The sequence below is a fragment of the Pelodiscus sinensis genome, chromosome 8 (genome assembly GCF_052426305.1).
Source record: "Pelodiscus sinensis isolate ZL-2025 chromosome 8, ASM5242630v1, whole genome shotgun sequence".
Lineage (NCBI taxonomy): Eukaryota > Metazoa > Chordata > Testudines > Trionychidae > Pelodiscus > Pelodiscus sinensis.
In genome coordinates, this window is record NC_143059.1 from 11,892,600 (window position 1) to 11,904,489 (window position 11,890).

Below are 11,890 nucleotides of genomic sequence, written 5' to 3' on the forward strand. Positions count from 1 at the left end.
AAATTAATTGGATTCCTTGGTTGCTATGTTGCTGTCTGGGGTCATAGCCCTGACTTAGAGCTAGGGTTGTCATTCCCAGCACATACTGATGTACGTGCGCTAACTCTTGTTGAGCAGGTGTACTAAAATGTACTAGTGTAGCTTCAGTGAGCTAGCAAGGCAAAGTATATGTCCACAGGGTTAAGGCAGGTTTGTTCTAGGCATGGCAATTTTTAGCATGCTAGCTTCTTGAGCGCTAGTGCAAGTGTGTCTGTGGGAAATGGGAATCACAACCCTAGCTCGAAGTGTAGGCAGCCCTTCATTGTTTGTACACTTGCATGCACATATTAAGGAATTCAGATTATTCCCTTGTAGTAACTCTTGAGTGGTTGTTTTGTTAATCCAACCCTGAGAGAAGTGCATGTGTGTCATCTTTGTGGCCTTCCTGTTTCCTTTTTATATATTTAAAAGATATCTCCATACCATTTCAACGAGAAGTATGATTATTATTACAAAACACAAAAGTCCCTTTGCTCTGAACCCCTCCGCGCCTATCAAATTCTTGTGTGGAGAAACAGAATGCAGAGTACAGTAGAAAATGGAAAAAACTTAAAAGATGACTTAATTTGAATGGCCATTCTGAATAGTTCATTAATGGATGCTAGGGGTGTGACATTAGCAGTAACTCAACCAGTTTTCATGAAGTTGATTTTAGTTTGCTGAGCTGCAGTGCTCCTGTTAATGTTGTAAAGTCTGTGAACTCTGGCTATGACATGTAATGAAATAGTACCTGTCAAGTGAGTTCTTCACTTGCTGGCAGTAGGATTGTTATACACATTTAATGCTCTATCAGTCATTCATATGGTTATATATTTCAGCCTGATTTCCGGATAGCTGCCACAGGAGTTGTACTTGATTTAGATAAATCTGTAACAGTTGTGAAGAAATTAAAGCTGACTGGTTTCCCATTCAAAATTTACAAAAACACATCATTTATTAAGGTACGTGTGTGTACTGTAGTATTGCTAGAATGAAGGTTGGAAGGAAATGCAACTTGGAACGCTGTTCATCAGTTTTTTTTAGGCAGAAATCTCCTTAGTGTAATGGGAATTTTACTGAGTTAGCAACGCTGAATAAGGTTCTTGGTCTTTGAATGTATTTAAAAACAAAATTACATGTGTATCATAAAAGTATCTTACAGAGAGCTAGGCCGCTGTGCCCCCTGCTCGCTCCACTCACCAACCTCCCTCTCTGGGAGTAGGCAGCCTTGGCTCTCCCCCAGGCCACCAGGAAGGGCTAGGCTGAGGCCTGGCAGCCCTGGTCTGCCCTGGCTCTCTTCCTGGCTGCCAGGCTCTCCTGAGGCCAGGTCAGCCTCGGGTCTCCACCCCATCCCGGGGAGGGGTTAGGTCAACCTGGCTCATTCCCTCCAGCTGCCAGGGGGTTGGGCCATGCTGTGGCCACCCTGGCTCTCTTCCTCCAGCCTTGAGGGTTCATGGCTTCTCCCCCCCCCACCCCCGCAAGGGGGGAGGACTCAAGGCTTTCAGTCTTCCCCCGCCTCTCCATGAGGGGAAGGGGCATGCAGCTCTGCCCCTCTCTTGCGAGAAGGGAGGCCTTGTGGCTCTGTTCCTCTCTCCCCTTCTCCCCCACCCCTCGCCCAGGAGGGCACACAGAGCCAGGCTCCCTAGAAGTGGGGAGGCCTCTTGGCTTTGGCCTGCCTGAGTGCCAGGGAGGGAGGGAGGAGGCTGATGGCTGAGGACAGAGGGAGGGGCTGTGGGATTCAGAGTGAGGTGATGACAGGAGAAGTTTTGTTAAAAAATATAGATGTACGGTATTCTGACTAACTCCGTTGGCCAAACCGTCCTCTTCTGAACTCCCTGTTGTGCCAGATCTAGCCAGCTTCCCCAGTGCCTGCCATCTCTGCAGAATGTTAACCCAGCTTCTTCCTTCTCCAGAGGATTTAATTCTATAGAATTTATAAACTGCAGACTTCCTGTACGGTTGTGGAGCTGGCTGGGGGATGAGGTGGTGTTAGACTGAGTTGCCAAGGAGCCAGCAGGCTTCCCTAAATCAGGGGACCAGATTAGGGGATTTACGACTTGAGCCTGCAAGTTGCAGAGTGCCCTGTGCCCAGTCCAACAGTGCAATCGCTCATAAACGTTAAGTCCGTGAGTGGTTCTAGTGACTGTTTGCGTCTATAAAGCAGAAACACATGTCCACAAGGGCTGCATGATATTAGGTATTCTGTCTCACCTCCTGACAAGTCTCCTGCCAAATGTTATATTTTGGCAAACAAGTCTTCGAAGCAGTAATGGGAAGATGCTCCTAACACATCCATGGTTGAGATTAGTGGGTGCAAAGGCGAAGACCTGAATTTATTGTTAAGACATTTTATATCTATATATAGGGTGTCATTAGGGACGTTAAAATGTATTTATTTTTGTAAATGTGTAGCTGCTGAAATGGGTAAGTGGTTATATGTTTACACATAGAAGGAGGCAGGCAGGAGTCGGTGCTTGCAGGGAGCTCCCCGCAAGCATCAGCTCCCACCTGCCACCTCCCCCCCCATGCTGCTGCATGTAACTGGTTAACATTTACATCCCTAGTGTAAATTAGAGGAAGACTGTCTTAGAAGAAAAAAACCTGCTATCACAGTTTCTTATGTAAGGAGAGTCTGTATACATTTAAGAACATTTTATGATCCTAGTTCCCTGTTTATTATAAACCACTTGTGATTGTGTTTTTTGTGGCTTACACAATTCTATATAGCTCGACTGGTAGGATTGTGTGTTATTTATAATAAACATGCCATCTTTGTGTTACCCAGGGAATGTTCAATTCTCCATTGGAAGTGGCGAAATTTGAAGGGGCAGCCATTCGCACTGTGAGTGGCATTCGAGGACAGATCAAAAAGGCTCTTAGAAAGCCTGAAGGAGCCTTCAGGGCCACATTTGAAGACAAGTTGCTCATGAGTGGTGAGTAGCACTTCTCAAATGAGAGATTATCATTCCATGCTTTTCCTTCTCCTCTTCCCCAGAGTATAGAAGCATCATTTGTGTGCTTGAATCTCTGATTTTACTAATTGGATTCCTTGGTTGCTATGCTGCTGTCTGGGGTCATAGGAAACAGTAAGATGCAACATGAGGTCATGCAGTCATAAAGGTTTTTGAACCCTCTGACTCAGAGCTAGGGTTGTGATTCCTAGCACACACCGACACGCATGTGCTAACTCTTGTTGAGCACTGCTTCTCTTTGGGACCTTGTATGCAGGGTTTGAGGTGCTGCTCTGCTTGATGGTGTTTTGGATGTTAAATTGTGTTTAATCAGCTAATCAGCGAAATTTCCATTGACTAGTCAATTAGTTGATGGCCGGGGTGGGAGGGGGGAGGAGAGAAGACCGCTGAGCCACAGTGGGGTTAGCTCCCAGCCCCAGGACCTAACCCTGCTGCCGCTCTGCCTTTTAAATATATGAAGAGCTGCCAGGCTCTTAATACATTTAAAAGACTAAAGTGCAGCAGGGCGGACCAGGCGTGAGCCGGGACAGCTGTTTCCCAGCTCGTGCCTGATCCACCACTGCACTTCTGCCTTCCCTGCCCCCTGTGGTGGTGGTGGAGAACCAGCTTTTTAAGCTGGCTCCCCCCAGCACTGGCACCTGTTCTCTCCCCTCTTCTACCCCCTGCTTGCTTCTCTCTGATAGAGGCAGCAAGCGGGGGGGCGGGAGAGGGGAGAGAGGCAGAGGGGAGAAGCGACTAGTCAAGTCACTAGTCGACTATCCGATAAATAGATGCTTATCAGATAGTTGACTGGTCCAGCGGTTCCCAAACGCTGGCCCGGAGCATACTGCCAGGCCATGCCCCCAGCTGGGCTCCGCTGGGGAGCGAGCACAGTAGCGTTCCCTCTAATGTGCATGCCTGCATGGCATGCACCAAGAATTTGAGGCCCTCCCGGCTGCTTTTGGGCGGGGCCACTTGGCGAGTGGTTGCCCCAGCCCAGGAGCACCAGGGCAGCCTCCACACGGCCCTGGCCCTAGCGTCAACCCTTCCACAGGGCTGGAATTGTGAGGCGGACGGTGGCTGCTCTGGTAACCCCGGCCAGGGTCGGAGCCGCGGGCCGCATGGCCAGAACCAGAGCTGCGGGGAAGTGAGGTGAGGGAGTCACGTGAAGGGTTGGGCAGGGTGGAGCACGGTACGTGGGCAGCCTGAGGCCCATGTGCAGGGAGAGCTTCCAAAGGACAAACCTCCAGCATTGAGGAGGAGGATGGAGCCGCATCGCCATATCCACATGTACAGGGTGCGGATCCCGCCCCTCCAGGCCACACAACTAAGGGATGACAGGGGCTTCCCCAGCTGCCCTGCCTGTGCCCTGCCCTGGCCAGAAGGGCAGCCCTGGGAGCCGCCAGGTCAGACCCAGGCCTGGAGTCTGGTGGCACAATTCTCCCACAGAGTGCTGCCACCAGGGTCCACAGCTGGGTAAACACTGAGCTGTGAATCCCTGTGCAACCGCTCTCCACATGCTGGGACCTGCCACTTTCTAACCAAGTCCCTGCATGGGCCACTTGAAGCAGCCTCCTTCCCCTCTCCCAGCTCTTTCTGCCTAGCCCTCGGGCTGCTGAATTGGGGGTTGTCTTAGAGGGTGGGGGGCTCTAAGAGGTGGGGGGCTGACACGGGGGGGGGTTCAGTTGCATTCGGGTGTGGAGCTGGGATTGGGAGGGATATTGGGGGATTGGGTACAGTGGGGCTCTGGAAACAGGAGGCTGGCACTTGGGGATCTGGAGGTGGGGGGCTCTAAGCCTGAAGGGGAAGAGGGCTGGTGGAGCTGAAGCCGGCTGTTTGCGGTGGCTCTGGGAGCTACGAATTTTGGTGGACCAGTAAAATTTTAGACGCATACTCATTAATTGCATAATGAATTGGCAAATATGCAAATGTTACCAGTGCACCAAAAGTTTGTGAATGGGTTTGCCGGTCTGCAGTATAAAAAAGGTTGGGAACCACTGGGCTAGTCGCTTATATCTCTGGATGGTGTAGTAGACTGAGGGTAAGAGGAGTGCTCCTCTTGTAAAATAGAAATTAATGTAGCTAATTTAGTCTGTGGCTTGCGATCCAGTTGACTTCCTTATTCAGATAATGTTTTCTGTAGCATTGATACAGTACACCACATTGTCAAAAGCAAAGTGATCTTTTTTTTTTTTCCTTTCAGATATTGTCTTTATGCGGACTTGGTTTCCTGTTTCCATCCCAACTTTCTATAACCCAGTAACATCCCTGCTGAAACCAGCAGGTGAGAAAGATACTTGGACAGGAATGAAGACAACTGGCCAACTCAGGCATGAACGGGGCATCAGACTGAAGCAAAACAAAGATTCCCTCTATAAGGTATCTCTTATATGTGATCTGTGAGTTATGCATGAGTGGTCTCCGCTGTATCCCAAATAAATGCAGTGTGCACATGTGTGTGCATGTAGGAGAACATCTCTTTACTTACAGAATAGTTGGCATAGTTCTTCTTGGATAGTATACAGAACAGGAACCAAGTTGTGGGGATTGAAGCGTTGAGTTGGATAGTGAATCAATGAGCATTTACAAAGTGACCCCGGGAAAATTGGAAAACCAAAGCGGAATCCACATGAAACAGCATTAGGATTGATATAGGCAGATTCTTAATTACCACAAAGACATTTGTCCTGGATGGCAAAGCTAATTGTCCATAATCTCATAACATCACGTCATGGGATTTTTGAAGAACCATACATAAGGGCTTTGGTTTTACGTCTCATCCAAAAGATGTAAGGAGACCCAGCATCACACAGGTGAACCCATCATCCTTAGCCCCGGGTGTGACGTAGTGGGGGTACCTGGCTGGTTTCTATGCTGCTGGCTCTGGGGGATCCCCCACTGGCTGCCGTGGGTACCACGACCCAGCAAAACAGGATGAGTCACTATGCAAACCAGTGGCCAGACACCCCCCATGGAGAGGAACAAAGGAAGGTGGAATGCTGCCTTGGCTGGGGGGCAGGGCTGGAAGTGAGGGAGTTGGTTGCTGGCTGTCGGAGGGCATGGAGGAGAGCCTAGGAGAAGGGGCTGGAGTTTAGGGGCCCAGTCTCCCCCATCTCAAGGGGGCCTGAGGCATCCTAGCCCAGTTCCTGTGACCAGATTACATCTGTGCTGCGCTGTGCTGGAGGAGCAATAAACCACCCTCAATTCCACTGGCTGGTGCAGTCTGTTTGTGCCATTTCGGGGTGCAGGAGACGGGGAACCCCCAACGCGCCGTCACACTGGTGTCAGGAGCGGGATGCACTGCACCCCGTGGATGGAGCTTCCAGCGGCAAGCGACAAGGCGCAGTAGAAGCAAGAGCCCTGGAGCCAGGCGTGCTGGAGACAGAGCGAAGCGGTTCCTGGGAATCGTGGGGCGCTGCAGCACTAGACTGGTGAGTCTGCACCGAGGGGCCCAGCGGGCAGATGGCCTACGCCCGACTCTTGAAGGCAGAGCTGGTGGGGCTGTGCAGAGAGAGGGGCTTGCCTGTGCAGAAAGCAACCAAGGCCCAGCTGATTGCCCAGCTGGAAGATAATGACCAGCCACAGGGCCAGGATCTTGTCCCCAGGGGAAGCAGCCAGACCCCCCCTGAGAGTGTGTCAGGCTCAGAGAGGGGGAGGAGCGCTGGAACCCAACGGAGAGATGAGACAGCGTCTCCCGGGAGGCCTGCAAGCCGTAGCCCATCTAGGGCAGGGGACAGCCCAGCGGAGCTGCGGCGCCTGGAGATCCAGCTGCGGATCAGGGAATTGGAAGTAGAGGACCGAGAGAAGGACCGCCAGGACCGAGAGAGGGAGCGCCAAGATCGAGAGAGGCAGCGGCAGCATGAGCTGGCCATGGCAGAGCGGAGAACCAGCGGGGCACCGGCTGCGCCAAGTGCGGATGGGCCCCAGGGTCCCAGGACTGCCAGACGCTTGGAGAGGCTCGTGGTGGCCCAACTGAAGGACATGGGCGACATAGACGGGTTCCTCAGTGCCTTTGAGAGGGCCTGTGGACTGCAACGGGTCCCCCCAGCTGACTGGCTGCAGGAGCTCATCCCCGCACTGAACCAGGAGGCGGCCGGAGTGCTCAGTCAGCTGGAGGACCTACAGCCAGGGGATTACAACCGAGTCAAGGAGGCCCTGCTGCACAAGTTCGGGCTGACCCCCGAGATGTACAGGAAGAAGTTCCGGGGGGTACAGAAAGGGCCACGGGAGACCTATGTGGACCTGGCCTCCCGCCTGGCGCAATACTGCCGCAAGTGGGTGTCTGGAGCCGGAGCCCAGACCGCAGAGGAGCTGCTCAAGCTGGTCATGATGGAGCAGTTCTATGAAGCGTGCCCACCCAAGCTGAGGCTGTGGCTCAAGGACCGGAGACCAGAGAACCCCCAGGAGGCCGGGAGACTGGCGGATGAGTTCACGGAGAGCCGGTCCGGGTGTGAACGGGAGTCCCGGAGAGAGAGGGAACCGCGCAGAGATCGGATCTCGGCTGAGCGACGGAGGGAGTCAACTACGGGGCGAGACCAAGGAACAGGTCGTCTGCGCCCCAGAGAACCAGCCAGGGCCTGGACAGAGACAGCCCAAAGCCTAACTTGCCATCGCTGTGGGCAAAAAGGCCACAAGAGGGCTCAGTGCACCAGGTCCCAGGACCGGGGACTTTCCAGGGTTAACTGGCTGGGGCGGGAGGAAGGGCAGGCTGTCCCAGAGGCAGGGGCTGGCAGGCAAACCTCAGCTCAGAGAGAGGGGAAGGATGCTCAGTGCACCTCCCCTGGGAGGTCTGATTCTCAGGAGGCGGATTTCTCCGTGTACCGGGTGGGGGCAGGACGGCCCCTGCGGAGCGAGTGCCTCATACCCCTGGAGGTGGATGGTAGGAAGGTGACGGGCTTCTGGGACACGGGGGCGGAGGTGACTCTGGCCCGATCCGACATAGTGGCCCCGGAGCGGATACTACCCCACGCGCAGCTGACCCTGAAGGGCATAGATGGGTCCCCGTTTAAGGTGCCTGTAGCCCGGGTGCATCTGAAATGGGGGGCGAAGGAAGGCCTCAAGGAAGTGGGGGTGCACCCGCACTTGCCCACCGAGGTGCTGATGGGGAATGACCTAGAGGAGTGGCCCCATGAATCCCAGCGGGCTCTAGTCACTACCTGGAGCCAGAGCCAGCGGGGGGCTGACAACGTGGGTCCAGGGAAGGACTCCTGGCAGCATCCTCAGGGTCCCATCCCAGTGGACACGGGGTCCAGCCAGGCTGGGACTCCGGACCTAGGCAGAGGTGGGGGACAGGTCCCGATCCCTGCCTCAGCAGCTGAATTCCAGGCTGAGGTGCAGGCAGACCCCTCCTTGCAGAGGCTGAGGGACCAGGCTGGCCTCCATGCAGCTCAGCCCCGGGGGAGAGGTGGCCAGGAGAGATTCCTGCGGGAGCGTGGGCTCCTGTTCCGTGAGTGGCTCCCCCCCAGGAAGGCGAGGGCATGGAGGGTAGAGCGGCAGCTGGTCGTCCCCCGAAAGTATCGCCTCAAGCTGCTGTATTTGGCCCACGATGTCCCCGTTGGGGACCACCGGGGGATCCGGAGCACCCGGCTGAAGCTGCTCCAGCACTTCTATTGGCCGGGAATCTTTACAGCCGTGCAGCGGTACTGCCGGTCCTGTGACTCCTGCCAGAGGGGCGGGAAGGCCCAAGACAGGAGGAAAGCGGCTTGGGGGTCTCTACCCCAGATAGACCCTCTGGGCTTGCTGAGAGAGTTATGGGAGGGGAAGTCCTCCCTGGATGGAGCATCGGGGGTGGAAGCCGCCCTGGCTGTCCAGAGAAGGCTCGCTGGGCTCATGGCCCCAGCCCGAGAGACCCTGGCCAGAGATCAAGGCCAGCGGAAGGGTGGGTGTGACCCCCGAGGACAGGCCTGTGCCAGTCGCCCTGGAGCGGGGCGGCGAGTGGACAGAGGGAAGCCAATTCATGTGGGGCCTCGCCACGGCTGGCCCGAGTCAAGGGGAGCACCCATGTCCCCAGGGCGGGTTCCCACGCAGAGGACCCGAACTTCCCTAGGTCACGAGCGGAGTGACCCTGCTCAGTTCGCTCTCGGAGGGGGGAGAACTGTGACGTAGTGGGGGTACCTGGCTGGTTTCTATGCTGCTGGCTCTGGGGGATCCCCCACTGGCTGCCGTGGGTACCACGACCCAGCAAAACAGGATGAGTCACTATGCAAACCAGTGGCCAGACACCCCCCATGGAGAGGAACAAAGGAAGGTGGAATGCTGCCTTGGCTGGGGGGCAGGGCTGGAAGTGAGGGAGTTGGTTGCTGGCTGTCGGAGGGCATGGAGGAGAGCCTAGGAGAAGGGGCTGGAGTTTAGGGGCCCAGTCTCCCCCATCTCAAGGGGGCCTGAGGCATCCTAGCCCAGTTCCTGTGACCAGATTACATCTGTGCTGCGCTGTGCTGGAGGAGCAATAAACCACCCTCAATTCCACTGGCTGGTGCAGTCTGTTTGTGCCATTTCGGGGTGCAGGAGACGGGGAACCCCCAACGCGCCGTCACACCGGGCAAGAATAATTGGCAGTTATTTTCATTTGAAATATACCATACATAGGAAAAGTGCTAGAGAAATATGAATGTCTTATGTATGTTTGAAATTTGTTTTTTTCAGCCAATAGTGAGGGAGAAGAGGCATTTCAATAAACTCCACATTCCGAAAGCACTCCAGAAGGCACTGCCATTTAAGAACAAGCCTAAGAATCATGAGAAGAAAGCTAAGTCTACAAAGGACCAGTGGAGACCAGCTGTTATCAGGGAGCCTCATGAGAAGAAGGTAATTGTTTTATTGTGAAACTAACATTTCCTGCTTAAGATTGTGTTGCTTGGGTCCTGCCTGACTCTTTAGTTTTAGGATCACTGAAATGTGCATCAGTTGCCAAAACTTTGTTCCTTTGATTCTGGCTTCCACCAGAAACTTCCAGTATATGGCACACACCAGAGCTTTATACTGAATTGGTCCTGAGAGATGGTTGCTAGGAATTGTTGTAGTAGATTATGGATGGCCAAGGGATGTTTCACCAGTTCTCCTAGTATGTGTTCTCAAGACGTTTAGGTCAATGATGTGCTACATGGGAGATTTGGTGTATAATTGTCCCCTTCTCTTTGCTCTTAAGGTTGCCATTCATTAATAGTGAAGAGAGGCTTTGAACACAAATAAATTGTGCTGATGCAGGTACAAGGGATTGTAAGAATGGAAGGATGTAAACCTCAATTTAGCATTCCCATAAAGTTAAATAATCTTATTATAATAATCAGGGCTTGACAAACAATGTAATGTACTTGCCTGTGGCAAGTAGATTACACCCCGAAAGAGCTGGTGCAGAGCGATCTGCGCATGTGCAGAACTGCGTGGCTGGCGAGCGGGGCTCGGCAAGCCCTGATAATAATGATGCACACCACTTTCCAATAATACCTTCAATGCAAGGATGTCAGAAGAGCTTTGTAAATGATAACAACCTCATTAACGTTCCTATGATTTAGGCATGGTAATTATCCCCATTTTACAGAGGTGAAACATTCACAACATGAGTAAGTGATTTGCCCAATGTCTCTGATCCAACATTGTTCATTAAATAATATCATTAACTCATGGTTTTCCTGGGGTCAAATTTGTTCTTTCTTTTGCGAGCAGTTCTCTAGCTCACCCAAAGTGTGTGTGTATATGTGTACATTTAACTTGTGTCTTCTGTTTCAAATAGATATCAGCTCTGCTTACTGCTTTGGGTACGGTGCATAGTTACAAATTAAAGAAGGCCAAAGTAAAACATCGTCAGCAGCTTAAGGATTACCTCAAAAGGAAGAACAAGGAGGAGGAAGAGAAATTTAAGCGGCAAAAAGAAGCCAAGAAAAAACTCTTTCGAATTATGGGACAGAAGGAGAAAAAGAGGCTGAAGTCAAGCTTGAAGGGATCTGGAGAGAAAGAAAAGTGAGTTTCAGGAGGTCTCATCAGATCGCAAATGGAACTTGAGGATAAGTTATCAATGCACTGCCTACAAATATCACGTCAAAAGGCAATATCTGAAACCATGCCTTGGAATAAACTGAACCTGCTTTGAGAAGACAAGGATGCTAATACGACCTCTCAACATTTGGAAATGCTTGTAAACAAGAGATGATAATCATGGGGCAGGGAAAAGGTTTCACATCTGGAGCACTGTCCCTAGTATTTCCATGCAGTTACATTCATAAATGCTCTGCAATCAACCATTAAACTATTTTACTGTTAATTATTTAATGTCATTCGGTTATGAATGGGCAACCTTGATTTCGATGGATTGCTTGTGAAGTAACGTGCGGCTCAGTATAAATAAGGATTTCAGAATCTGTCTCTAGGTTGATAATGCTCAGGCCTAGTCAACACTAAAAAATTAAGCTGTCATACCTAGATGACACAGAGCTGTGAAAAATCCATATCCCTGTGTGGCATTGTTAAGACAGTATAAGTCCTTGTGTAGACAACATTAGATCGACAGGAATTCTTCCAAAGATCTAGCTACTGTCTCTTGGGGAGATGGATTATGCATGCTGGCAGGAGAGACCCTCCCGTTGACATAAGTAATGTCTACTTTGAAGCAGTGTAGTAGTGCAGGCGTGCCTCTCTAGTGTTCTAAGTGTAGACAAGCCCTCTGTCTTTTCCTAATTCTGCCTTGCAGCAGAGCTACTGTGAAAGGCAGGAAGCTCGCTACTCTACACCAGCCACATCCTGGCGTGGGCAGGATTGCACTATCTGCCTTTGGTGTTCTAGTAAATGCTATGGAAGTAGTCACTTCCGTATATCTGAGTCTTGCAGTCCTCAACACAAGCACCACAGAAGTAGTTTCCACCTGCCTTCCTCTAGTTCCACGCCAAGTGTTTGAAAAACCAAATGATTCACCAGCATCCCATCCCTGG

The 11,890-nt window shown here is 52.0% G+C and overlaps 1 protein-coding gene across 4 annotated transcripts in view; it reads left to right on the forward strand.

Moving 5' to 3' along the window:
* The window catches only part of BMS1 (BMS1 ribosome biogenesis factor), a 41,148-nt gene extending 29,919 nt beyond the window's left edge, over window positions 1-11,229 (forward strand). For all 4 annotated transcript variants that reach the window (XM_075934772.2, XM_075934774.2, XM_075934773.2 and 1 more), the window contains exons 19-23: window positions 858-980; window positions 2,804-2,951; window positions 5,173-5,348; window positions 9,612-9,773; window positions 10,699-11,229. In XM_075934772.2, the coding sequence (XP_075790887.2) occupies window positions 858-980; window positions 2,804-2,951; window positions 5,173-5,348; window positions 9,612-9,773; window positions 10,699-10,929 (840 nt within the window). In that variant the 3' untranslated portion in view covers window positions 10,930-11,229. The remainder of the gene's footprint in view (window positions 1-857; window positions 981-2,803; window positions 2,952-5,172; window positions 5,349-9,611; window positions 9,774-10,698) is intronic.
* The last annotated feature ends 661 nt before the right edge of the window (window positions 11,230-11,890 follow it).